Here is a 26,851-nt window from a genome sequence, read left to right as displayed (position 1 = left end):
AATTAAGAACGTGAGAGACAATGTTTACTAAACTAATTCACCCCACGAATAAAAAGGGTGTAAATAAATACGAAAAAACTTACAATAGTCTGTGGTGAAATGTCACTAGAAATATAAACGTCTCTTTGATATGCATTTATAATATTACCCACTCTAAAAGACACAAATTTCTATAAAATCAAAAAAGTGTTGTGTGTTTGAGTCTTATTTATATTTGACGTGTCTCCTATAAGACGGCGGAAAAATTTAGGCAGAAAACCAGAAATTAAACGAATTTACTTAATGACGTAATAGAAGCAATCATATTGAAAGGAAAGTATAAATGAAAAGACTTTTTGATACCCCGCATCACAATGATTCCAACTGACGTATCATTTGAGTTTAAACGACTGCAGTTTCTAGTACGTCTTTTTTTGCTATGATTATGAAAAAATCTGAGATGCAGTCATCAAGTGTATGTGGAAACAATATAGAAAATTGTAGAAATTGTATGTTACTTGCTTCCATCCAGTTAATCAAACAGAAAATATCGTGTCCATAAAGTACTTCAATAAAAATAAAACTTGACTTAGAATGAGTAAGTATGAAATGAAATATAGTGAATAGGTATCATAATTGAAAATTTTAAATTGTAATTTTCAGTGTAATTTTTTATTGACTATGACTAGAATGTTTTATAATCTTTATTTATTGACATAATGTAATTGTTGACATATTAACTTACTTTTTTCTTTTTTTATCTTACTAACAAACCGTCCAGAATAGCTGAATAAATATTAAAAAATCTAAAAAACTGAAAAATTGATAGTTTTGAATATTATTACAGGATAATCTAAATATTTTCTAGAATTTTCATAAAGATTCCTAATAGAAGTCTTCGGATTTTTCTTGTTATTTTATAACCATGAGCTGTACAGAACAATAGAAAAAGGTTTGGACTGGTCAAAAGCCATATCATCAGATCTATAAGTACCTTATTACCAATAAAAGTTAGAAACATGGTTTTATTTTGATTCCAAGAATATCTTCCCCGACAAATTCTACCAAAAATAATATTGTATGTTTTTTCATCCAGTAACGAGGTCCAAGTTGAGTTTTCTTAACAGTTTTTCTTATTTCCTAATCTAAATTAAAATGTTTTATTTATTATAAACTAATTTTCAGCTTACAAGCAAAGTAATATTTCTAACAGAAAGAAATTTCTAGAAATTTAACAAATAAACAACTGAATAATTAGTTCTAAAGCATGAATATCAACAACTCTCCGCTGTTTATAAGAAAAAATTTCAAAAACATCGACAAACCGGTGTATTCGCCAAATTTTAGAATTCTATTGTAACAGAACAGGACCGGCTCTACGGACAAGTGCAGTGTGCAACCTATTGTGAATCCTAGTTTGATTATGGAAAATTTGGAAAATGCTGTGAAATTCGGTCTTTTAACATTTAATAAAAAATATTAATATTTAATTTTTTCAAAACATTTATGTTGTTGTGTGTTGATGACACAGTGGAATTAGTTGGTGTTGGAAAATCTAGGATTTCCAAAGTTATTCAGGGAGAAAAACTTCAAAATTTCAAATATAAAATCATTTGGAAAAAAAATTCCAAAAGGAAAGTACAAGCGTTCTTCTTTAAAAAAAAGTTCCGACAGTAGACAAAGTTCTTGCCACGGTTCGAGATGATGAATATTATCCTGAACCACGGAAACCACAGAAAATAAAAGAAATATGTTTTCTTTGGAAAAAATCTTCCAGAAAATCTATTTTGATATAGATAAACGGGATTGTAGCACGAAAAAGAAATCACATAGGACTATAAAAGAAATGAGCAACATTTAGATGAAAGAGAAATACACCAAATGAATTCTTCAAATAATTCAGCTACTGGTTTAAATCCATCAACAGGAAATGCGCGCAGACAGATAATACTTCAAACGGTTTTGTTTAAGATGGTTTATTGACTGAACCTGAATTTTCGAAAACTATTTCGAACAAATCATAGATCATTTTTCTCAGAACTGTATAATAGTAATGTATAATGCAGGGATAAACCAGAAGGATAAACGGCGAGTGAAACGAATAGTTTTAATCCCATTTCATCTACTACATGATCTCTTTTTGTATAAAAAATACCATAACGTATATCATAATATCATAATTTTTAAATATCATTTTACTATATTCTACCTAGATTTATCTGATATTATTTCAAAAAAATGTAGTTTACAGGAAGGATTCTTCATAGTCGAACATTTACAATAACTTCTCTTGACATGACACAACAAAAAATCAACTTTCTATCGCACTCACTACAGCTAATATGGCAATAAATCAACCGATCTTGCAGTAAGAAACACTTTGTACATTAAGTTACTGAGCCGAATAAAATTTATTTCGATCAGTGAATGAAAGTATTGAATGAATTTTACAGAAGAAAAATAGCAATCTAGTGTACTAAAAAGGAAATGTGACTCCTACTCATGATAGCTAAGAGATAGGCAATTAATAAAACATATTATAACACTTTCGCTTGGAAAAAGATATAAATTTCAATTATATACAGCTGGGACAAGAACAATTAATGATTTTATGAAATAAGAAAGTGAAATTTTCCGTAAAATATCATTTCTATGCACTATTGGCAATCTAATATAAAAAATTGGTTGATTTAATGACTATGGTTAACTGCATGACCACAACATTTACTTGACATGCTAGTAAGGTGCTTCCAATGACAATAGAACGCGTCTACAGGAGTTAGCAACCTTCGTTTCATGACGCTAAAATTATCTGAATTATACACAACATATCAATATATTTATTACATTTTCTTATTACTACATATTATCCAGTTCAATTTCGCTATAGCAGGTTCTAAATTATTCATATTTATCTAGAAGAGTTCTAAAGTTTTTTCATGTATTGAACACAGTTTCTCCAGTTTTCAGCAGCTACATTTTTAAGATCCGTCTTTATCAATTTATTCACATTAATATTTAAAATCTGTGTACGACTGTAAGCGCGTACATTAGACTAATATATGTCATACCAATTCGATCATATTTCTTTAAAAAATTACAATTTTTCACAGTTTCCAGCAATTTTTAAACATTTCACTTTTCATATTACTGGAAACTGGCATCTTATTCTTTTGGCTACATTATCTGTATTCGGTGGTATGTAGAGCATTAAATTATTTTGAAACCAATCTTCAAAAACTACCGCGGTAGTATCGCAGTGATAATTCAGGCTAAAATCCGAAATATTCCTGGCTGTTAAAAACAGATCTTTTTCCAACCCCGCATGTAGAAGAGTTGATATTTTAACTACATTAGACGGAGCTTTCATTTAACATTCCATCAAACCAACCTACTGGTTGTATAAAGTTTCATCTAGGTAGATTATCAATAGGTTTTCCTATCTAGCTGTCCTTATTTTTTCAAGATATTCTATTCTGAGTTTTCGCAACCACTGTGACTCCAATATAACCCACCTTGCCTATCTATTCTTGTGAATCAAAACCCCAAACGACGTAGAGTTGTAATGGAACAATCAATCTCACCATCAGTTTGGCACTTGTAATTCTTTTTAAAAGAAATCTTTGGTTTTTCGTGTTTTTTAGGAGCTATCGAATTCTCGATTTTCCAAACTGTACTTTCAGGGGTGCTCGTTAAATCTGAAGTATTTTTCGTAGCCTCTTTATTATCATTTTCACCACAACTGGCAAACATTTGCGCTGTTTGGTAGACATTTTAAAATACACTATCGAAATTTATAACACAAACTATTTCATGGCTCGAAATGAACTAACACAGTCAAAGGCGTTGGGACCATACATAATCCCACCCTGTTAGGGTCAGGTATAAATATAAGGATAAAGTCTATCCTATAATTGTCGGTGTTGCAGAAAAACAAAAACAAAATATCCCCAAACCGAGGATAGTCGCTTACACCAGCACCCTCTTTTCATCTTCTTCTGGCTAATTGTCGTTCTCTCCAGTTCTACTTTCAGCCAGGACTGCAAGCACAACCCCCTGCAACCTCCGTAACCCCTGCAGAGGAGCAACTTCTATATAAGGGCCAACTCCAATAAACCTTGTATCTCATATATTAACTGGAGGCTAGTCACTTCCTTAGATCGTCAAACTTCTATACCTAGAGGTTAACTGAAGAGCCGGTTGACGAGTTATTGCGTTTTGATGGAATTAACAACATCCTAGCCATATGAAGATCGATTATTAATATTTGCATCATCGAAATTGAGGCATGTTGTTACTTTTATGTTTCGCAAATATATTTTTTTGTAAACATGAAAATAAAACATTGATATTATTCTCATAGCTTGCTCTAAATATTGTTATAACGTTGAAGGTCAAGAAATGATTCCTTCTTGTTGTAATTTTGAGTATATCTAGCAACTATGTTTTAATATTTTGACTAAGTACTTTTGTATGGTTGGTAAGAGCGAAAATGTCAAACTGTGAACCATAAACATGTTGAAATTGTAAAGGTATCATTAGAAAATGTTTAGAATGAAACTGTCGCAGTTTTGTATACATGAACTAAGATATCGACGGTTTATTAGCTGTTCTCCATTTTTAGGTTCAGATAACACACTTACTTATCAGTGTACCTGTTATCTCTAATCTTATTGACTCATTCTCGCTTAACTTACTGGTGTAATATCACAAACTTCGGTTTGTATAGAATCAGTGATGTATTAAAAAAATGGTGTTGGGTGTAATTTAATTTTGATATTAATAAAGTAACTATGAAGTTATGGTGGTGTATTTTTGGAATCATACCAGTGCTAGAAGTGATTGTTGTGCCGATTAAAATAACCCAAACCTGTCCTTCGATTTGTCTGTGCCTAAATCACATCATCAATTGTCAAAAAAATGAATTATCGGAGCTACCTCTAGGAATTGATCCGAATGTATGTACTTTAAATATATTAAATATAAAAATAACCCTAATTATATGTCATATCAATAGTTTACGTCAAATTATTGCCAACTGTAATTTAGGTATTATATTTTTCACTGGCTGCTTTGAATTTCTTATTACAAACGACAATAAAATTACATTTAAATATCTTCCATTGGGATATATAGATTATGTGAACTGTGTTTTTTCTTTGTGGTACTCCTAAGTTTGCAAAACAAGAAAATGGAAATTTCTCGTTATGAATTCATGGAAAACTTTCTTCTGGAAAACATTGTCAACTAATTGTTAATATTTTTCTGATATTTGCATCAGAAATACCGAAGAAATGAATCTAACGGTGTTTGAAGGATAGTTTATAAACAAATATCCAGAAATATCCAGTTCGACTCTTCATTTCTTGAAAAGATATTTCTTATTTAACTGACTTAATTTGGAGATCAAAAGCGATAACGCTGTTGGGTATACACCAAGGAGCATTACAATAATTCTTTACTTTCAAGTGAAATCATTCTAGAATTGCTATACTTAAGTTAGATGTAGTGCCCCACAGTTAAATACCATAACTCCAGATGGGTTTTAGTGTAACTTTGTATATTAGCAGCTTGTTGTGGATTATTAGTTGGTATTTTCGACCTATTAACCAATACAATTTTAAACCCAATTGCTCTCTCTTGATTAGTATGTTTGTGCTCCAGGTTAGTCATCTGTCCGGATGAAATGAAATGAAGTTTGTCTGTAATATATAAGAGGCCATAGTTGAGTCCTGGTGAGATGCTTGCAGGGCAGTGTCATTTGTATATGTTGCAGTAGTTACGTTTTTGAATGTGGGAATATCAGCTGTGTTCATAAAATAGAGGATCGGGCCAAGGGTACTTCCCTGTGGAACTCTTCATATAATTGAATGTAGAGTGGTAATGTAATCTTGAATTTTGACTTAAAAGTGTCTGTTCTGCAGGCAGAATTTTAAAATTTGGAAAAAGTTGTACGGGAAGTTTTTCCTGGTTTTGTATAGTAGTTCATCGTGCTAGATCTTGACAAATACCTGGGCGATATATAAAAAGGCCGCCGAACAGTATTCTTCGTCTGCAAAAGATTAGTACACTTTTCTTGTGATTCGATGACCATATTAGTACGCTACTGCCTGTTCATTGCCAGAAAATCTTTCCCAGAAGACGAAGTTCAGAATTCTTGCCATCGTTTACATCGTTTAGGTGGTCTTCTTCCTTCTAGGGTATTCAGTATTGCGCAAGTCTACTGTATTCTATTATTTTCAAATGTTTGTTCCAGAATTTTCGTTTCTATTTGCCAACTTTCCTATGTCCTAAATTTTACTTTAATATCTTTATTCCGTATTCCGTTGTGTAGAGTTTTGCTTTCTATATTTCTCAGTTTATTCATTTCGACTGCTCTCATCGTATGTAGTGTCCTTTTCGTATCTAGTCTTGTTTCTACTGCATATGTAACGATAGGTCTTACAGTCGTTTTATAAATCTTGATTTTGTTGTTTTTCCACACTATATCTCTCAATAAATCACGAAATTCGAACCGCTTTCATTGTTTGCTTGGTTTCCATGAATCGTTATTTCCGCTCTCAGTTATTAAAAGTTATTTACTTGTCCTATAATTTTTTAGTTGATTGTCAACTGACTTCGTATCGTTTCCTGGGGGTCGCTAGACATTTGGCCTTCTCCGTATTGATAAAAATGTTGTTGTTTTGGTTTCGAAGGAATAGAGTAGCTTTTAAAGATTATCTTCAGCATCGGCAATAAGTACAGTTTCGTCAGCATAGCAGGCGACGTGGAAGAATGTATTGAACTCGTTTAAATATTAAGTAAACAAACAGTATCAAGACTAAAAAGATTTAAAAGATTGTTATATTTTATGTAAAGTCAATGTGAAGAGATATAAATCTTATCCCACTGATGCCAGATGCCGTTCGTTTTGTTTACCAAGAAAACTTCAATATAAATCTTAATCTAATTAGATGCATAGTTTATAATATACAATTGATAAATATGTTGGTCCACTCGGTATATTCATGACGTAATCATAATCATTAAGTAGTAATTGCCCTATACTAGTTAAATCATTAGCTTCTTTGTTTGTTTTATTTTGATAACATAAAGTACTTGAAAATTATGCTTTCAAAAGTACTATTACAAACAACTTCTGTTTGGTAACATGCAGATATGAAGTATCCGTTGGGAAAAATCACTAGAATAACATAATTTCAATTAACACATGTGATTCATGAGATTTACTGCAATAACATTATAAATTGAGATGCAATATATATCATTCAAAGTTCTTTTAACCATCCACATCAAAAATAATTTCATTTTCATTCCACTTTCATATATAATTATAAATATAAATCGCTATGCTATACGCAGTGGCGTAGAAACCGAAATACCCAATAAAAATTATTTTCAGAGTATTTGTCATACATTTATGACAATCGAGTGAGGATAATCCACCAAACTTGATAATATTAAAAATAATATGACCAATATCACATATAGAAAGGTAAACCTGATGGAAGTACTTCAAAGTTACTTTCTTGACCATCAAAGATGTCTAAGCATAACTGGGGTTCATTCCCGTAGAAGATAGAATTCCATTCCTGACTCCATGCTAGTTATTCTTGACACCAAGTCGATTTCATCGATGTTTCAATATCAGAGACAACAACAGCTGAGGTCAGTATGAGAAAAATTTAAAATTTCCTTTTCGTTTGTAAACATTTCTCATTCCAAGGACTCTCCTGGGTTCTGGTGAGTTTGTATGGCTTATTCTCTTCAAGTTACTAACCCAAGGCAACGGTCTTGGTTCTCTATGATTGTCTTCTGTATCTGGCTATTCGGCCTTGGTACCATACTTGAAGAAAGGTGATGAATTCTAATTTTATAGTAAAATTTTTATCATAAACATTCGATTATTTTTGAAATGAAATAATATTACGTAAGGATTAGGTGTCATCAACATTTTCATGGTTTCATCTTGAACACAATCATCCAGTTACATATTGAATCTAAATATTACAATGTCATAATTTCTTAGCCGAAAAGATTTCCAACTGAAAGTCTTGTTGCTTGTCTGATGGAATAATGAAAGTTTAGTGCACTTGGATGGTCGAACTATTAATGCCTAGGTATACAGTGGATAGCTGAGGCAATTTTATAAGATTTTATCGGAGAAATATTCAGATTTAGTTAAGTGGATTCCTTAGAACTACACCACATACTGCGAAAGAATAAAATCGAGGAACTTGGTGGTATTGAAATCCTATCACATACAGCATTTAATCAGATCATTGGAGATCTTGCGAGTGAAAAAATTTGAATCTAAAGGAGATATTAATGATGATGCGGTGCCACAATTTTTTCCATCTAATCCCAAAGAATTTTTTTACCAAAGTCACAAAGAGCTTGCTGCAATTGAATACGAAGGGCTATACTTCGAATGTTAAGGATTTCTTTTTGCCTGCTTATTTAATAAACAATGAGCTCAGCAATGTTTATGTTCGAGCTTTCTGGATAGGGAAGACCCTATCAAAACCATTTTCGTATTCGAAAGGTTTGAGACAAGGGTGCAGTTTATCACCAATATTAAGTATATATTCAGGAAGCTCTGAATAGTTGTAGAGCTAAAATTGCAAGAATTGGAATTGAGATAGAGAATAAGTGCTTAACAAATATATTTTTCGCAATAGACCAAGTTCTTATAGCTGGCGATGAGGATGAGGCAGATTATATGCTGAGAAAGTTGGACGACGAATATGCGAAGTTGGGTTTGAATATGAATATGTCAAAAACTGCCAGTAGGAAGCGCACAAGGAGACTCCGAATTACAAATAAATAGGTTTAGAATATGTAGATAATTCAAATACGAAGGAATCATAGTTTCGGAAGATGAAACAACAAAATAAGATTGTAATAAGGGAAATAAACTACACAAATTCTGAGCTCATCGCTTTGGTCAGAAAAAATTTAACTAAACACAAAAATGACAATATACAAAGTCATAGTCGAACCTATTTTAACGCGAGTGATGGCAACTCAAGGATAGACAGGAGAGCATGTGGACTACTTGAAAAGATCTTTGAGGATATTCATACTAAATCATATTCTAAATGGAGATATACGAGGAAAAACAGGTCGAGTATACACGATTTCAGACAGAATACATACTACGCAACTACTGGTACGGACATGTAATGAAGATGTCATGAACATGACGTGGATGAGCAGAGCAGGTGGTCGAAGAAAGCATTAATTTATCAATCGCAGAATAGAAGAAGACGAGGAGAACATTCAAGAAACGGGAAGGAAGGAATTGAATAGAAATTGAGAGACAGAACTATCCAGACAGGATAGATAGTGGTGTACTAAATGTGGGATGCGACAAAGGAAGCTGGAGGAAGTAAGGATGTCACCACGTTTTTTTTGGAAAATATTCAACTACATGTACCAAATGCGACGCTGTTTGACATTGTCTTCAGTTCGGGTCTGCCTGTTCAGCCCGAACGAGGAGTGTTAAACAGCTCTGATGAGACGTAGTAACGTCGAAACTAGTCAGTAATTACACCCTCTTCTTGCAATTGCGAGTCATTGGGGATGTTAATATCTACAAAAAGGTCGATTCACATCACGCGGAGGGGCTGTAATTCAATATTCGTCGAGGCAATCTGAATATTTCACTAAATTAAAATCTAAAACATCAAAAAACCAAAAGAAGAAATATTATATATCAAGTGCCTTGTACTAATTGTGACGCTGTCTACATAGGGCAAACATCCTAGAATTAAGAAAATACATGAAAACACCATCAATACGATAAAAAAAAATAAAACTGCATTAACGAACCATGAAATATCAAAAAAACATAAATTTAGTTATAAAGATTCAAAAATTGGTGGAACGGAATCTAATACACGATAAAGAGAATTTTTACAAATGGATCACATTCATAAAAACGAAAAAGCTTTAAATGATAAAAAAGACCTAAATAAGTTAAGTTTAAATATATAGCTCTATTTTAATAATGCTACATATTTGAGATGTAAGGACTAAAGAAAAAATAAATTTCTATTTTGATGCTCTTACAAAAGGCCATCAAAAAAATAAAACTGCATTAACAAACCAAGAAAAAGCTATAAATATAAATTAAAAAACCTGATTTTAAAACAGAAGAGACTTAAAATCAAGAACAATTAGAATTTATATATATATATATATATATATACACTAAACAGAGTGGACATTGCAAACCGAAATCATCTATGAGACACACTCTATATTATTTTGAAATTTGAAGATTGATGGGTTAAAGAAATGGTGAATATTATGTAATGATAGAACGCCCCGTATAGGGTGCCATTGGATGTACCTGCATCATAGGAGGCCCGAACCACTCCCATTAAGTAGGTCCACTCAAATTAAAAAATTCCGAAGACGCAATTATCATTTTAAAAAGTAAATTTCTAACGTCTGCATAAAAGTATCAGCGAAATAACACAATACAGGGGTTCTTTCAGTATTTTTAATTTACCAGTCCGCTTTTTGATTTAACATATTTTTACATGAGCGAGAATACGTTAATAGATTGTTGTCGAAAACAGGATATGGGGTTCCATTGTTGCTAATAGTGTCAATATTGTTATTCAGTGATATAAATTAGATTCAATAGCGCGATGTCATACGGTACACATTTTGAAAACGAATAAAGTAGTTTTATTGAAAATCAGATTAACATACTATTTTTAAACCATTATACCATTCTTATTTAATGGTAATTTTCCACTTATTTTACTGAATTCTTTGAAAAAATATCCCATCTATCGATATTATCTTATCATCAGATATATTTATGATGCAAATTGAATGTTGATTACCCACTGCTGAAGAACATTGTTAGCTCAGTTTAGAAACTATAATTCTTTAACCAAAATTCAAATCAGAACAATCGATGAACAATTATATTGAGTAAACCACCCAGATTATACGGTACCTTAAGGGTTTACTCCGATCTTTGTACTCGTAAAACTGTGTTGACTTCGAACTTGAGTTTTTGAGAACTCTAGTTTAAGAAAACTACTATCAATCAACTTATATTCTTTTGATTTGTACTACTGAAAAATTTAGTGTATTGTTGAGCGATGGTGACAGTCGGTACGCCACTGCCAATTGATTGTTTTCTATTTAGTACCTGGAATCTATTACACGTTTCCATAGATTATGCAGTCAGCAAAGACAGTAGATATTGATCAAGTATTCATATTTGTCACATCAAATCAAGTCTGCAATAAATCAATGTTAATATCACTAAACTACGTGACCAAAAAAATTTGCACTAGATAAAGATAGTACACACGTTATTATTCTTAGAATGTAATACTAGATATTCAAAAAACGAAATTTACTTCTTAATATTAATAATAAAATGAAAATATACCTGTGTAAATCTAAATAGAACATTGTTTATTTAGTTAACCAATGAAACACGTGTTAGTTTTTTTTCTATTTTTATTTATGGTGACTAGAGTAAATTAAATTCATTTGAAATACATGTAAATCATATTCGAAGTTATATTTTAAATTATACTTTTCATAATTTTTACGGTGACTACAGATTCTCTTTTCGAAGTAATTGAAAAGGCCTAATCCCTGTACAACATGATCCTCAAGAACGAAATTGGTATAAGATTAAACGTTTAATACCGTGGAAATTCTGAATGATCCATCTAACCCAAACCAACAATGATTCACTAACAAATTTCCTCTTTTCTTCTCGGGTTTGTGTAGAATAGCGTTTATATCTTGTTAATCCGTGAAAATTATTGGTCATCACAGTTTCAAAAAACAAAATTTCAAAAAAATCTTTAGTGATAAGTTGAAACAGAACTATTTAATTATTTTTTGTTAAAGAAAAAATATCAAACGAAATAATAATGAGAAGGGGTTATAAATATAGTGAAGAAAATACAAGCTTAAATTCTTTAAATAATTTATTTGAAATTAACCTATCACCATTTAGTGTTACTCTCCTGGTACTAATAAGAGCTTCCAATGGCTTTTACATGGATTGAATAAGTTTCCCTACTCAATGTTGTCGATTAATGCTATCCCATTCTTCATTTAGCGCCGTTCCGAGATCCGATTTCGTGGCTGTTTGTGGACAAGCATTGTCCTGTATCAGAATGAAATTTTCTTCTATGTATCCGTTCGCTATTAATCTCCCTGGTCCACTGCCTGTTTGAATAAAAACTCAGTTTTTGCTTCCATTGAAATGCCCACCCAACTATCCAAAAACCACGTTTTCTTATGCAACACTGCGTGAATCTTTCTCAAGGTCTTCTGTAGACGTGTTCTCATCTGCCGCTACCTTATAGGCACGCTAGGCTTTCGTCTGACAAGACAACGGAGTCCCATTGCTATTATCTGGCAAATCGTAGGGCTGCTTGGTGGGTTAAGGTTAATTGGGACCCGTAACACAACTTTTTCGTTCTAAGTTAGCTGCCTTAAGTCTTCTACTGACTGTCCAGCCAATTACAGCCACTTCTAGCGTGTCTGTGCGCTCTTATTGGATTTAAATACCAGTGAAGATCCTGGTTCTCAACAATGTGCTGACAAAGAATCGGTCATCTCTATAGGATGTGCACCTTTTCCTTCCGGAACCACATCTTCGATGAAAGTGTTGTCTTGGTAACGACAGTCAACTCTGAAAAGAGTAAACTGATTCATATTCTGCGCACTGGCCTTGTCGCAATAAGCTGACCGCTAGAGCAGCTTTATCACTTGTTGTGTCCATTTTCAGGTGGAATTCTCGTTTGATGTCAACGGAGATGTGTATCGATTGACGTTCGATAGCTAACTGATAGTAGTGGGTCAGGTAGATAACCTTTTATAACGGTTAGTTACCCCTAATTAGCATTATTGTAAACAAGCATAAAAGGGTGGTTCACAGTCCAACACAATGTGAAGATCGGTATCTTTACATGTTTATATCATTTTGAAGTTAATACTATTAACTTTGGAATTTAACTAAGAAAAATCCAATTTTGTGCTCAGTTTGGTTGCTGGTGTCTTACGATTGCAGGAGTGTCGTTATTCAATATTTTTGCTCACGAATGTTTTTTCATTATCCATAATCAATGGAATTGCATTTTTTAGTTGCTAAATGAAACTATCACAACAAAATTAAAATTGAGTATGAATCTTCACTAGGCCTTGACTTTCAACATAAACTTTTGAAAACTGTATTAAAAACAATTGTAGTTAAAATAATCAATTTTCAACAATGACCGACAAAAATATTCAATACATTCAATGAATTAAAAATATCAGCATCCTCTAATACAGTTAGCGGTCTAAAAATTACACCATATAACAGAAAGGGTATTGTTCAGTGAGGAGCCTTTTTCAAAATTAGCCTCCGAAACAAAGGGACAATAATTATATGATTCATTTATAGCATTGTTAAACGTCTTTCATGTCTTTATTTATACAGTGCAAATTCATTGACGCATGTATAATTTAGTCGATGAAACAGGATGGAAACAATATATGACACCAGGTTTGAATGAGTATCATTTTTTAAATTTAATCGAGTGTATTCTATAGATCTGTTTAAATATATCACTTATAATGAATCCACGAAAACGTAGAGTCTATAAAAACTGAAAAATAATTCAAACTTTACTGTCGATAATAATTTGAAGACTCTGGAGTTTTATTTACCATAAACATAAAAAAAAAACCGATAATTGTACAACAACAATTCCTTAAATCCCCACATTATGAAAGGTTTCTTTCATTCTCTATTAATGGACTGAAAAACTTTTTGTTTTATTAAAACGAACAGTTTTTTAACTTTAAACACCAATATTTCAACAAACAAATGTTGAATAGGTAATATTCCTCTTCTAAAGCTAACCTCACACGAGTCATCGTTCAATAGGATCGTACGATTTTACTTTCAATCATTTGAGGTAAAAGTATAAAGAAATCAAAGACTTGCAGATTTTGGTACAAAAAGAATCTTAAGAAATCTTCAATTGCTTCTTTATTGATAATTATAATATCAACACTCCTCTTCGTGTCTCTCTATCACGATAAGACTTATCATGGCATATCATGCCGATGACGAACGTGGATGGAGTTTGGTATGTAGGCTTAGTTGGAGATAAGGACTTAGAATATGCAATCATTCATTGAGTAAAAGTGTTTAATTTGAATAGAAATTGCTTGAAATAACTCAGAGTTTGCAACGACACCTAGAACGAACCTAATTCCATCTAACACATTTTGAAACTTATTTATCTATTTCATTTTTCGTGCACCAACATCACCATTGATACTTAACTACATGGTCGAGGTACGTTTCCCTTGTTACATTACGCTCACGAAAGTATGCACGTTTTGGTCGCTCCAAATCTTCAATTTTTTGAGTTTTCACTCCTTCCTGAAACACGAACTTTCGATCATGATATACTCTTCCTATTTTGATAGCAGTATTCTGTGCGTATATTTGTAGCTTTTACCACATGTTTTAGAATTAGTGGGATCAATGTCTCTCCATCTCAGCGATTCTACTAATTTTAAATCTTCTGAGCCATCCTCGATCATCCCCAACAACTACTAGCCCTCAACAACTCAGCGCCTGCCAAATTGAAGCTTATCTATCTGCGCCACAGTAATCAGTCCTCCAATATTTCCCCTCTCACTCTGCTATTCTGCTATTCTGTCTTTTCTTGCGTGAGTTCCTTAACTGTGCATACTAAGCTCATTTCTTCTTGAAGATGGATGGAGCTTGTTGTATATAAATATTCCCAACGATACTCTATTTATATCGAACAACATATTTTGCGATTGTATGAATATTGGACCGTAATATTCCATGTTTTTGACATCAAAGGATGGCATTTTTTGGTCAGAAACGACCGGTAATATACGGAAATCTAGCCTAAACCACTCTTTACTCTCCACAGGTATTCTTGTTACTTTTACAATTCACCTATAAACAACTTCGAAATAAAAACACAAACAAAGAAATTTTGAAATAACTGAGTCTTGGTGATCGTCATCACTAGCGCCATAGCCTTATAGGGGAGCGAGCCTTAGTTTTCTCTAGCCTCGAAGGTCATCGTTTCCGGTCTCTTGCAAGGAATATCCAGTTTGCTACACCAATCTTTGTAGCACTTTTAGAGATCCTACCTCTTCATTTTAGCCTTAATCTATCTCTGCCTCTACTACCCGCTGGTATGACCTTAAAGTTCTTTTTTGATGGCACCTTATTGTGGATGTGTGCTACATGCACTGCCCATGTTTTTTGATTCTCTATATAAATTGTAGAGCTCAGTTATATCTACGTCTTCCCGTAAATTTTTCCCTGTATCTTTCTCGCGAAAGTCGATAGATAGCTTATCGGATCTTGTTAGGATCCAGGTTTCCAAGCCATACATTTAAAGTTGTCATATACATTTTAATCTTTGTACTTTTTAAGCGACTCGTTTTAAGTATTTTGACAGTCCAAAATAACATCAATTGACAAGCATTATATGCTTTTTTCTAACGTCATTACTCAATTTTATCGAGGCTCCAAGGTATACGAGCTCCTCCACCGATGTTATATTCTCCAATTGTAATATTTTGAACCGCATTTCTAGCCTTGCACTCATTTGTCGTAGCCTTGAACTTTGTCTTATTCGCATTGATTTGTAGTCCAATATTCTTTGCGGCATTCTCAAGAAGTTTCATTTACTTTTCTTAGGGTTCTAGAGGTCAGGTCTATGTGTTCTGCGTAGACAAGAACTTTATGATTTATTGAAGATCTCTTGAGTTTGTGTTATCTTGAATGGTCCTGAGCTAGTAGAAAATTATAAATTAAAAATAATATGTCTAATGTTTCTCATTAATTTTATTACTTTTTTGTAGGTGACTAGTTTGGACTTATCTATCAACAACTTCGAGAAAATATCGGAAGATTTCAAGTTCTTCACTAAATTGAGGCACCTGAATATGTCTTACAACAGAATAGCAACTCTTGGACATATGGATTTCAACGGACTATTTCATTTAGAACAATTGGATTTGTCTTTCAATTATTTTCACGATTGGAGAGATATTCACTCGCAAACTTTGATAAATTTAAAAAAACTTACGTTTATAGATTTTTCGAATAATGCTGTTAGAACTTTGCCATTTAATTCTAATCATTTTGCTGTGAAATCTCTAAAAATACTCAAATTAAATAATTGCTCATTGATTTCTATACCTAGCGGTTTTCTTAAAACAATTACCAATATTACGGAGCTACATTTAGCTAATAATCCGATAAATTACTTAGACGTCAAATTAACCTCAAAAACTTTGAAATATATGGACCTGAGTTCAAGTACATTAAGTTATGTAAGTGATAGTGCATTTCAAGGCTTGGAATCTTTAGAGAACTTGAAAATGAGCAAAAACAAGAACCTCAGAAATATTACTATAAACGTAAACTCATTGATTAATCTGGATATATCAGACAGTTTATTGGACACTTCTCCATACGGAAACATGATATCTTTACAGCAATTAAATTTACATGGTAACATCTTGCGGGAAATAAAAAACAATCGATTTATGAACATGCCGAACCTTGTATATCTAAATCTATCTTTGAACGCTATAACTTCCATTGAAGAAAATGCTTTCAGAGGTCTAGAATTCTTAGAAATTCTAGATCTATCCTATAATAAATTGAATTATATTCCAACAGAAACGTTTTTGTCAACCAAAAATCTCATTTGGTTGGACGTGTCTCATAACTATCTCACTTCATTGGATAGCATCAGTAGCAGTTCTTTGAATATTTTGAATGCTAGCTACTGCGAAATCAATTTTATTTCTAAGTATACTTTGACAACACTTCCACGGCTACGTTTACTGTCTTTAAAGAGGAATTTCATAAGCTCAATACCAGATCATTGGTTAGCTGGACAAATCTATTCACTAGATTTGAGTGATTGTAGAATAAAAAGTATAACTAACTATACTTTTGCCGAAATGTCGTCTCTGTGGGCCCTAGATTTATCTAGTAATAGGTTAACAACAATCCATTACACAAATTTCCCTTCAAATCTACAATTAATATCGATAAAAGATAATTTGTGGAGATGCGATTGCAACGCTCTTATGGAAACTTATTACTGGCTACAATCACATGGGTGTTTTACCGATGATCTTATATGTGATTCCCCGGAGAACGTCGATGGAGAAAATTGGTTAACAGCATGTCAAACCCAGTGGTACCCTTCGTCCCATAAAAAAGATAATTTGTGGTGGTACTCAATTATTTTATTAATTTCGTTACTTCTCCTTCTGGTTACTGTTGTGGTACTCCGAAAACTCAACGAAATCAGAGAAAATAGATTCAGAGAGCTAGAAGAACAACGTAGGCAGCAAGAAAGAGAAGCGCGAGAAGCTTTACAAAGAATGCAGCAAAGACATAGAGAATATAGAGAAGAAGCTAGCCAAAACGCACCGGATCCTAGAGACAGCCAAGGTCCTCCATCCTACAACGACGCTTTGCTTCTACCCAGACTAGATTCCTCACAATTGAGTTTAGCTAGCTTACACTCCTTCGGTTCTAGAGGAAGTCTTCAAGGAAGCAATCCTGAAGTTAATAAGAAGGGAAAAGTTAGACGAAAAAGAAGAAGAAGAAGATCAGAATCTACGGAAAGACCAATGCGGCGAGTTGAGCCAGATTCAAACGAATCAGAACCTGATAGAAGAGAAAGACCTTTAGAGAGCGACTTCTAGTGACAGCTTCTTTCATTTAATAGTACTGGCTAGTTTGCAACTTATTCCTGAAAACTAACCCTTAAATTAAAATGTGATACTAATGAAACGGTGTGTTTCAAACTAGAAATAAGATTAATTTAAAATAGACTGTTAGACTGATAAGAAGTTTATATTTGTAACAAAATAATCCGACATTAACAAAATATAGTATTTAATTGAGGAGCTTCGAAGATAAAAAAGTTCTGCAGCATGATTACCGACAATTGCGTACTGCCTTTTATGTTGAATAATGCAAAATTCATCTTACCGATATCTACTGTTTGCATTTTAAAATTTCTGCAAATTCTGCCTTATCCCACAAGTAACTGTGATGTTTATCATTGGTAGAATGGGAGGATGGTTCTCAACTCAAGTTTCAAAATTGTAGAAAATAAAATGTAAAAAAATGGATCTAGGGCCTCCGAGTCAACCACGACCAATTTAGATCGAGGTTTTCCTAAAGTACAATTATTTTTCAATCGATCTCAAAAAATATCAAATAATGAGACCATCAATGAGTTTCATCTTCTTTTTTTAGTATATCTAAGGATATTTCAAAGTATTTGACGTACTGATTATATATTGAGTGTTAATTTTTTTTATTTCAAATTTTTACCTTCATCATTATGACTATTTGAGAAAATCATGGAAAAATCTTCATAAGAAAACATAATTTATGAAAATCAAGTACGGGTGACATGTTAAAAGTACTTGTTAAATTTATTAACATATTTATACGCTGCGTATTTGCAAAATGAATGCTTAGGAATGTATTTTGTCGCTACTTAAGACTCCATTACAGTAATAACAAAAATATTTATCATAGATCACCCAGAACTCTTGCAATTCTTACTATTTTGAAATTTGTATTTATTTTTCTTAAACTCATATTCATAACCCGTTTCAATCATCATTTATTTCAACCAAATGTACTTCCTGTATATAAATTGTAGTTGTTTATAGAAATAAGTGAATGCTATACTTTGTCCATATACTAGAGATTAAAATAAAAAAAGTGTGACTTTGATATTTTGTTGGAATAATTAAATAGAAAAATTAATTTTTAATGGTGAAATTCTAAATAATCACACAGTGCTTCCAAAACATTTAATCTAGATTGTTATCCCAAACCATATTTTTAAATCAACTATTCGGGGTTAAATCAGTAAAGAAATATTGAGAAGTATAGTGGGTGTCTCATAAATAATATCGGTTTAAATAAATCAACAAAAAAAAGCTTTTATATTCGAAGTATAGCCAATCGTATTCTATGGTTTTCACCTAACGTCCAGCGAGCTCTTTGAGACCTTGGTAAAACAATTCTTTAAGCCAAAAATCGTCACACTTCATCTCCTTTGAATTCAAAATTTTTCCCAGACTGAATGCTGTGGTAGGTGCTCAATAACACCAAGTTCTTCGCGTAACTTTCGTAGTAGGTGGTTTAGTTTGTTGTTAGAGAATTAAACCTGAAAATTTCTCTGATAAAACCTCACAAATTCGCATCAGCTGTCCACTATATACCTCTGAATTGATAGCTCGACCATCTGGAATGATTTCGAAGTACACCCAACTTTAATAATTCTACTAAGTACATAAGACCTCTCTTTGTGAGAGGATCTGGTAATTGTCCTTTATCTAACCACTGATTTTCTTTTGAAAAAGGAAAAGGAGCTGTTTCCTCACCTCTACTCAACGTTTCGCTTGAATCTTGGTTTCGACACCTTAAGCGCGAACTCGATCTCCAAACGATCTCCACTATTAAAAAGATTGAACCAACCCTCATTAGCTAAGCCTCCAATTTAATATATTTTCCTTAATGCCACGGCTACTTTTACCAGTTTTTCCACCAATCGCATTCCAAACTATTTATTATAAAAACGTAGTTCGTCAACAACAAAGAGGAAAAATGATTAAAAGAAAGTGGTGCAATTGTAAACTTCATTAAATTAGAGACTAGTCTAACAAGTTTAAATTGTAGAAGAAGAAAAAGTAGGAATTTTCACATATGAAAACTTACATTACTTATGAAACACCCTGATAGTATTATTTTGAAGATCAAAATCCAATGAAATCTAGCTAAAAAGAAGAACTTTATCTTATTTATTGTAAATAATAAACTATTGTTAATAGAAATCACTTTACACATTTATGACAGACCCGTGTCTGATGTATTTCATATATTTATTTGTTTCACACTCAAAAGAATGAATGATTTTCATATAAAGTTAAATTTCACATTTGGGTTACCCTGTATAAAATTATTCTGTGCATATAAAACAAACTGTATATCTTATGTTGTAATATATTAATTTAAATTCTATTTTCAATATTTTCTCAATAATAACAAATGATTTAACGAATGAGTATAATAAAAAAAATAGAAATTGTAGTATACTATAATAGTCCAGTCATTTTAGGTAGATTTATGCAAGAATTTTGGATAATCTAGATACCCAGCTATTAAGTCGTTTAAACTTGTTCATTCGACATTCTTAAACTCCTCTCAAAACTCACATATAATTCAATGTGAGCAACTTTAAAAATCGGGGGTCAAAAAAATCTATTTTTTGCACATTTTTTGTTTACTATGGGTTTCACGCTATTTGTATTTCCAATCAGTATTGTAGAGCATTAAATTTTCTACAACTTTTGTTTAAAACATTTTTTCATGCGATGAAGCTTTTATGAGATAGAGGGCAAAGCGCGCGCGGTTAGAAACCCGTTTGAAACAACTGGTAGTCCCTATCAAATTAATCTCTTATAAACTTTTATACATTATTGCTAAATATATAATAATAAATAATTTTCATTTTTTATCAACAGTTACAGTTACAAATATTTTTTGCTTAATTATTTATTTCCAATCAAATATAAATTCATTTAATAGCACTCACCTGCCCTGTAGTTTCAAAATCGTAGCGAAAAAAATTTTAATCATATTATAATTCAAATTTTATTTATAGTAATTATTCTTAAATAAATGAAAGATAATAGGAAAGAAATAAAAATGTATCTAATGTTTATTAAAAAATGTCATCCCATACATTTGTAATTGTTAAAATTAAAAATTCAAATTAAAACTAATTATAAGGACAATAAATTCTAATTTCAATTTTCTTCTTCATCTTCGTCGTCTTCCCGCTACTCTAAAATTCCAAGGTCGTTGTCGTCTTCATTATCGTTTTCAATGATATTTGTTCAAAATTTTTCCATGATTTCTGGATCGAAGGTCCTGTCTTCATTAACATCAGTTGATTTCAAACGGGATTCTAACCGCCCGCGCTCTCTGCCCTCTATCTCAGAAACGATTCACCATAGGAAAAAATTTTTCAAACAAAAGTTGTAGAGATTTTAATGTTCTACAATATTGATTATAAATGTAAATGGTGTAAAACCCATAGGAAACGAGTTATTTGCAAAAAATCGATTTTCTTGACTTTTGACCCCCGATTTGCTCACATCGAATAATATGTGAGTTTTATGTATGTCAAATGAACGAGTTTAAACGACTTTATAGCTGGATACCTTGATTTTCCTAGGTGAACTACCTTAAATGACTGGACTAGTAGAAGTAGAAGCGGCGATAGGGTAGTGCGCGGTAGGGTGATCGCCCAGGGTGACAGGCTTAAAGGGGCGCGGCTGGCGAGATACTTTAACGAGGCTTACTTGCCCGAAAATTCCCAAAATTCGTTATCTTGGCAACAATAGAATGGAATGTATTGTCCAATCGCTGTACTGCATGCAGCTCATGGAGGAATACATTGTCTATCTCTTTTTAACATAAACTTTCAAAAAAAGTTGCTGGGCAGGAAGGACGGGAATCCGCAGCTAGAGATTAACACAGGACTATTTCAAAAAAATCGATGAATGTTTGTTTTCTTTATTATATTTATTATATCGAAAATGTTATTGAAAAAATACCGTGCAGATTAGAGCTCTCAAAATTAATTTTAAGAGTACCGAATTGGAAATTTTCATTTCCCATTTCAATGAACAACGTTCTTTTGGAATTTGAAATTTTGTAACACATGATGGGCACGAGATTTTGGAATTGTCAAGATGTATTCTTGTAAAAAAATTAAAGCTCGACAAAAAAGCTTCCTAGCAATTTTTTGATATATTCAATCCTTCAAAAGTTAAATTGGATCCATATTAAATTTCGACTTCCTTCTTTTTTCCAGCAACTTTATCAATAGAAAATGAAATTGCTGAAAACGTAGACATTGATAACTTAATAAAAGATCTTGACGAGGCTAACAAACTCAAATTTTAGTAGATTTTTCTAAAATAAAAACTTTTTTCGTATAGATTTGAACAGCAGTAGAGACATCACAACTAAGTTCGAATTACTGGAATCATTGGCGATATTCACACTGAACACACTATTCACCACTACTCACAATTACACTGTCTGACGTGCGTTTCGATACACAAGTTATCGTCTTCAGATAAACTGTTTACTTTCAGTCTCTATCGTCAAACAGTATAATTGTGAGTGTTGGTGTAGTGGTGGTGTGAACAGTGTGTTCAGCAGTTGAACGGTGTCGTAAAAATTTCGCCCAGGGCGCTGATAGTGCTAAAACCGGCACTGAGTACAGGTCAAACCATCTGAATTATATCATTACATAATACGTTGTTTCTTCAATTCAAACAAATATGATTACTATTGTAGAAAGGTCTTACTCAAAATAGATTGACGTTAATGAAATGAATTGGAAAACATGTCCCTACATTTATTTTTGTATCAAGACAAACTCATTATGGCCATTAGCCTGCGATGTGGGGAAACCATTTTGTTTATACTTTTGTTCTGCAGCAAATGTTTATTGAGAAGAGTTAAATTAATAAACTGAATGACATAGTATGTAATTTAAATTGCCGATTTAACACAAAATAAATATTTTTACTTTTCTAAAGAATTTTTAATGATTATAGCACATAAAATTTTGGAAAAAGTAATCAAAAAGGATCTATAAAAATGCTCGTAGTCTCGTAAATAAGCGCCGCTACTGATTGTTACTATTTTTAGAGACATTAAGAACCTTATCTGGTAAAAAGTCATTTAATAGAGAAAACGGCAAAGATCAGTTAAATAGAAAACAAATTATCCCAAATTCCGTAGGTAAAATCACAATTGTTATAACTGAATACGAGTATTTTAGATAACTTGTTTAGTTATTTTCAGTATGAATTAATTCTACATTCTTTCATAGAAATTGATAGACAAATAGAAATAGAAAGCAAACAAATTTAGAGTACTTCATTTTTTTCTTCAAATTAATCATTTATTTATTTATCATTTTTGTCATTTTATTAATCTTGAAATCTCCGTGCAAGTGCAAGTAAAATAAAATGCCCACAAAAATTATTGCATCACTCATTATTTGTTAAATATTTTAAATGTGTTGCCTGTTCTTCGAATTTTATTATTATTACGAATTAAAACACCGATAGATAAGCCTTTTGCAACAATTATTTTATATCAGTTTATCTACAGAGTACAAAAAGTTTGATTTACCAAAACATAGAAAATTTTAAAAAAATTACACAAAACATCTATACAAAAAAATGAACGGTGCTTAAACTAAAACCAGCCAATGAATTTCTAATTGCGTGTGTTGCCGTCCATCGCACTAATTCCAGCTTCCATTCGTCTTGGAAGGCTTCTAAACATGTATGGACGTATCCTTGCGGCATGTTGTCTCAGTTAAAAGTTAAAAAGAACATTTTGAAGATCATCTAGTGTTCTTATTGGTGCCGAATGCTGCTGAATTTGTTATCCTAGATAGTCCCAGACAAGCTCTATTGGGTTAAGGTCCGGGCAAAGTGCAGGCCAATTCACGGTGGGTATCTCGACCTCTTCTAAGTACTGTCGAACCACTCTAGCAGCGTGTGGACGAGCATTATCGTGCATTAGCACAGAGTTGTCACCGATATGAGGCATATAGGTCACTACATGGGGTTCTAGGATATTGGTTATGTACCTGTCAGCATTTAGTATTCCATCATTCACTTGTACTAACTCGGTGCGAACCTCGAAAGAAAATTCTCCCCAAACCATTATAGAGCCACCACCAAAGCTATCAGTTTGACACAAATTAATCTGATCGTGCCCCGTTTTCCACGTCGTCTATATATTGGTACACGCCTATCTAATGAATACAGACCAACTCTTAATTCATCCATGATTAAAATATTGGACCAATCTTGAATATTCCAATTTGCGTGTTCTCGAATAAAATCCAATCAATCTTGCTACTCGATGTTCTCTGGTAAGACGTGGACCTCTGGCTCGTATACCTGCTTCTCTCAGCCTTTTTAGACCTGTTTGTAGGCTTATTCGGACATTACGAGCAGGCAACAGACCCGTTTGCAGCCTTCGAGTGGGGGTATGCCTAATTCTTAACGCCGTTAACCTCAAATAACGATAATCTACTAGCGAAGTTAGCCTTCCGCAGCCTTGTCCGGGTCTTCTGGTTAGCTGCCTGTTTCTTGGTAGCGAATAACAACTCTGGATATGGTGCTTTGTTGAACTCCAATTACCCCGACGATGTATCTTTGACTGCGGCCATATTGTATGAGCGCGATGATTCTAGCGGCTTCATCATTTGTCACATGTCTTGTTAAACGTTGAGGCACATCCATTATTAACAAAATAACTTCAAATTTTCACTATATAATTACACAATTTGCTTAGAAAGTTCTCGATCTCCAAGACAGAAACGATTTACTCCAGTATTTTTGCTTCCAAAAAAATTTGTAAGAAAGCGTGATATTTTTTGCCCGTTATAAGAAACCAGAAATATCTATTAAGTTGATACACATACAGATTGTCCCAAAAAACTAATATTAAGTATTAAAAATATCCTAAAATACCAGTGATGCGATAATTTTTGTGGGGTGTATATTAAAATCTTATGCGATAGGTTTGTCTTAATCTTGTTGTAACATAACTTCAAAGCGATTTTTCTGTACCTTTGACATAAATAATCTCTAGGCCATTGTCAAGAACACTATGGTAAATATTGAAATATTGAAGAGTATTTTATAAAAAAGGGAAAATTGATCCGTTTAAGTAGCTAATGGAATAAAAAAGAAGCGTTCATCAATCTAAACAATGTAACTGGAAATATAATGGATACTGACATTTTCGCAAGATTAGAAGAATTTGTTTGTTAAATTAAAATAAAGAATTGTCGGAGATTTGAACTATTTATTAAATTTTTACAGGTGAAAATTTGAAAATAAATTAATTAAACTTGATGCATGATTAACCTCCATGTATGAACTGTATGAACGAAATATATCGCTTGCAAATGATGGTCAGAACGATTTTCACTGAGATACCAGCTACTACAGTAAGTGATAATATCGTTAACGACAACATTGATATCAAAGCAAATTATTCCAATATTGATAGTAAATTAATTTTTTCTATAAATTGCGTATATATTATTTACGTATATATGTATGAAGTCGTAAAATATTCATTATTATTAATCTTGTTCACAGATAATGATATATTAGAGCCTCGAATTGAGTTAAGTTGTATATATTCTCCCATCCGGTTTCTATATTTCTCCTATAGAACTTTTATTTTACTTTCCATTAGCACTCTCTTTCTAACCCGCAGGTTTCCATATTTTTATCTTACTTGCACTCGCACGTATATCGGGCAGACTAAGAGAATCATTGATATACGGTTTAAAGAACATATAGTTCATTTAAAAGATACACGAACCGAAAAATCGATTATTACCGATATTCAATAATAAATTGTTGAATGTATTTGAAAGCAATGAAATTGTTAAATGTAAGAAAAGTTTAAATACGAACAAATGGTCTATTCCTCACTGTTTAGAAGTTGAGGAATAAATTTGAGGATTTCCGTCAAGGTTTTCCCGCTGGAATAATTTTTCGCGGTAGAGGGTTCGTTGGTGAGGGAATTTAGTATAAAATAGGTCAGACAGTGGAATTGTGAGCATTGGTGTAGTGGTAGTGTAAACAGTGTGTTCTTTTTGAATATTACCAACGGTTTCAAAACCTCCAACTTAAGTCACCCTATCCCTTTTGAAAATATGTTACCCCAGAGCATAATGATGAAAAAAATTTAACTTTCCTTTGAGATAGTCTATATGGAATGCCTCATGTTTTTTTGGGAATAACAATTCCAAAGAAATATTGATTTGGTGTTCTCAAATCATCTTTTATTGTTTTGATTATTTCAAGTCCTAAATTCCAGTTTGCAAACTAGCAATTGCGGCAACTTTTTTATACAGGATATATGTTGTGTGAATTTTAATTCAACACGTGTTTTACATAAATGGTATCTTCTTTCCCTATATCCTAGTGCGATAGTTATATAATTATGAACAAGTAGTTAATTTTTTCAAATGTCAGCAATCCATGTATCCGATTTCAATTACAAGGTATCATATACAGAACAAACTATCGCGTGATTCACGTCATATGAAACCCAAGCAAAAATTATTTTGTTGGTTAAAAAATGTCTACGGTTAAGAATGTTACAAGAGATATCGATAAGTATCAGTAAAATAATAATAAGAAAAACTATAACAACTATTACAACAGTTTAGCCAGTATTGAAAATAAGTTGATAGGTCTATAGCTATTGCTGTCTCTCTGTTGCCAAAGCTACGGATGGGGGGGATTTGGAACTTGGGGACAGTCTAATGTTTTTGTAGTCATCCATAATGTGTATCCTTTTGCTTCAGCTGCACTTAAATTTCTGCGTTTTAAAAAAAATTTCAGCACACCTCGTATAAACGATAATTTAACAATTAAATTTAAGATAAAACTGTTAAAACTATCAAAATAATCTCATAAAAATATGACTATTACTTAAGATAAGTTCTTTATTTCCGATAAACCAAACGCTTCCGTTAAATGTTAATTCACTAGCTTAGGAAACATATTGAGTTTAGAAATTATTTTCAAAATACAGGAAATAGATTTCATAGGCATAAAAGACAGGATAGAAGCCCCTTTCGATTTCACGCTAACGGCTATTTCTTAGATAAAACATAAAATAAAAATTCTTGTAGATAGTAAAAAAAAA

The 26,851-nt window shown here is 32.4% G+C and overlaps 2 protein-coding genes across 2 annotated transcripts in view; one reads left to right on the top strand and one right to left on the bottom strand.

Annotated features, from left to right (window-relative positions):
* LOC130896222 (solute carrier organic anion transporter family member 74D) overlaps positions 1 to 26,851 on the bottom strand; it is a 227,996-nt gene that overhangs the window by 177,241 nt on the left and 23,904 nt on the right. The gene's annotated exons all lie outside the window — the stretch shown is intronic.
* On the top strand, positions 4,655 to 20,092 carry LOC130896228 (leucine-rich repeat-containing protein let-4). The gene is made up of 2 exons (XM_057804178.1): positions 4,655 to 4,937; positions 15,883 to 20,092. The coding sequence occupies exons 1-2, from the start codon at positions 4,773 to 4,775 to the stop codon at positions 17,749 to 17,751; spliced, it is 2,034 nt and encodes a 677-aa protein (XP_057660161.1). The 5' UTR covers positions 4,655 to 4,772; the 3' UTR covers positions 17,752 to 20,092.

The sequence above is a fragment of the Diorhabda carinulata genome, chromosome 1, assembly GCF_026250575.1.
Source record: "Diorhabda carinulata isolate Delta chromosome 1, icDioCari1.1, whole genome shotgun sequence".
Taxonomy (NCBI): domain Eukaryota; kingdom Metazoa; phylum Arthropoda; class Insecta; order Coleoptera; family Chrysomelidae; genus Diorhabda; species Diorhabda carinulata.
This window is presented reverse-complemented; position numbering and strand designations above follow the sequence as displayed.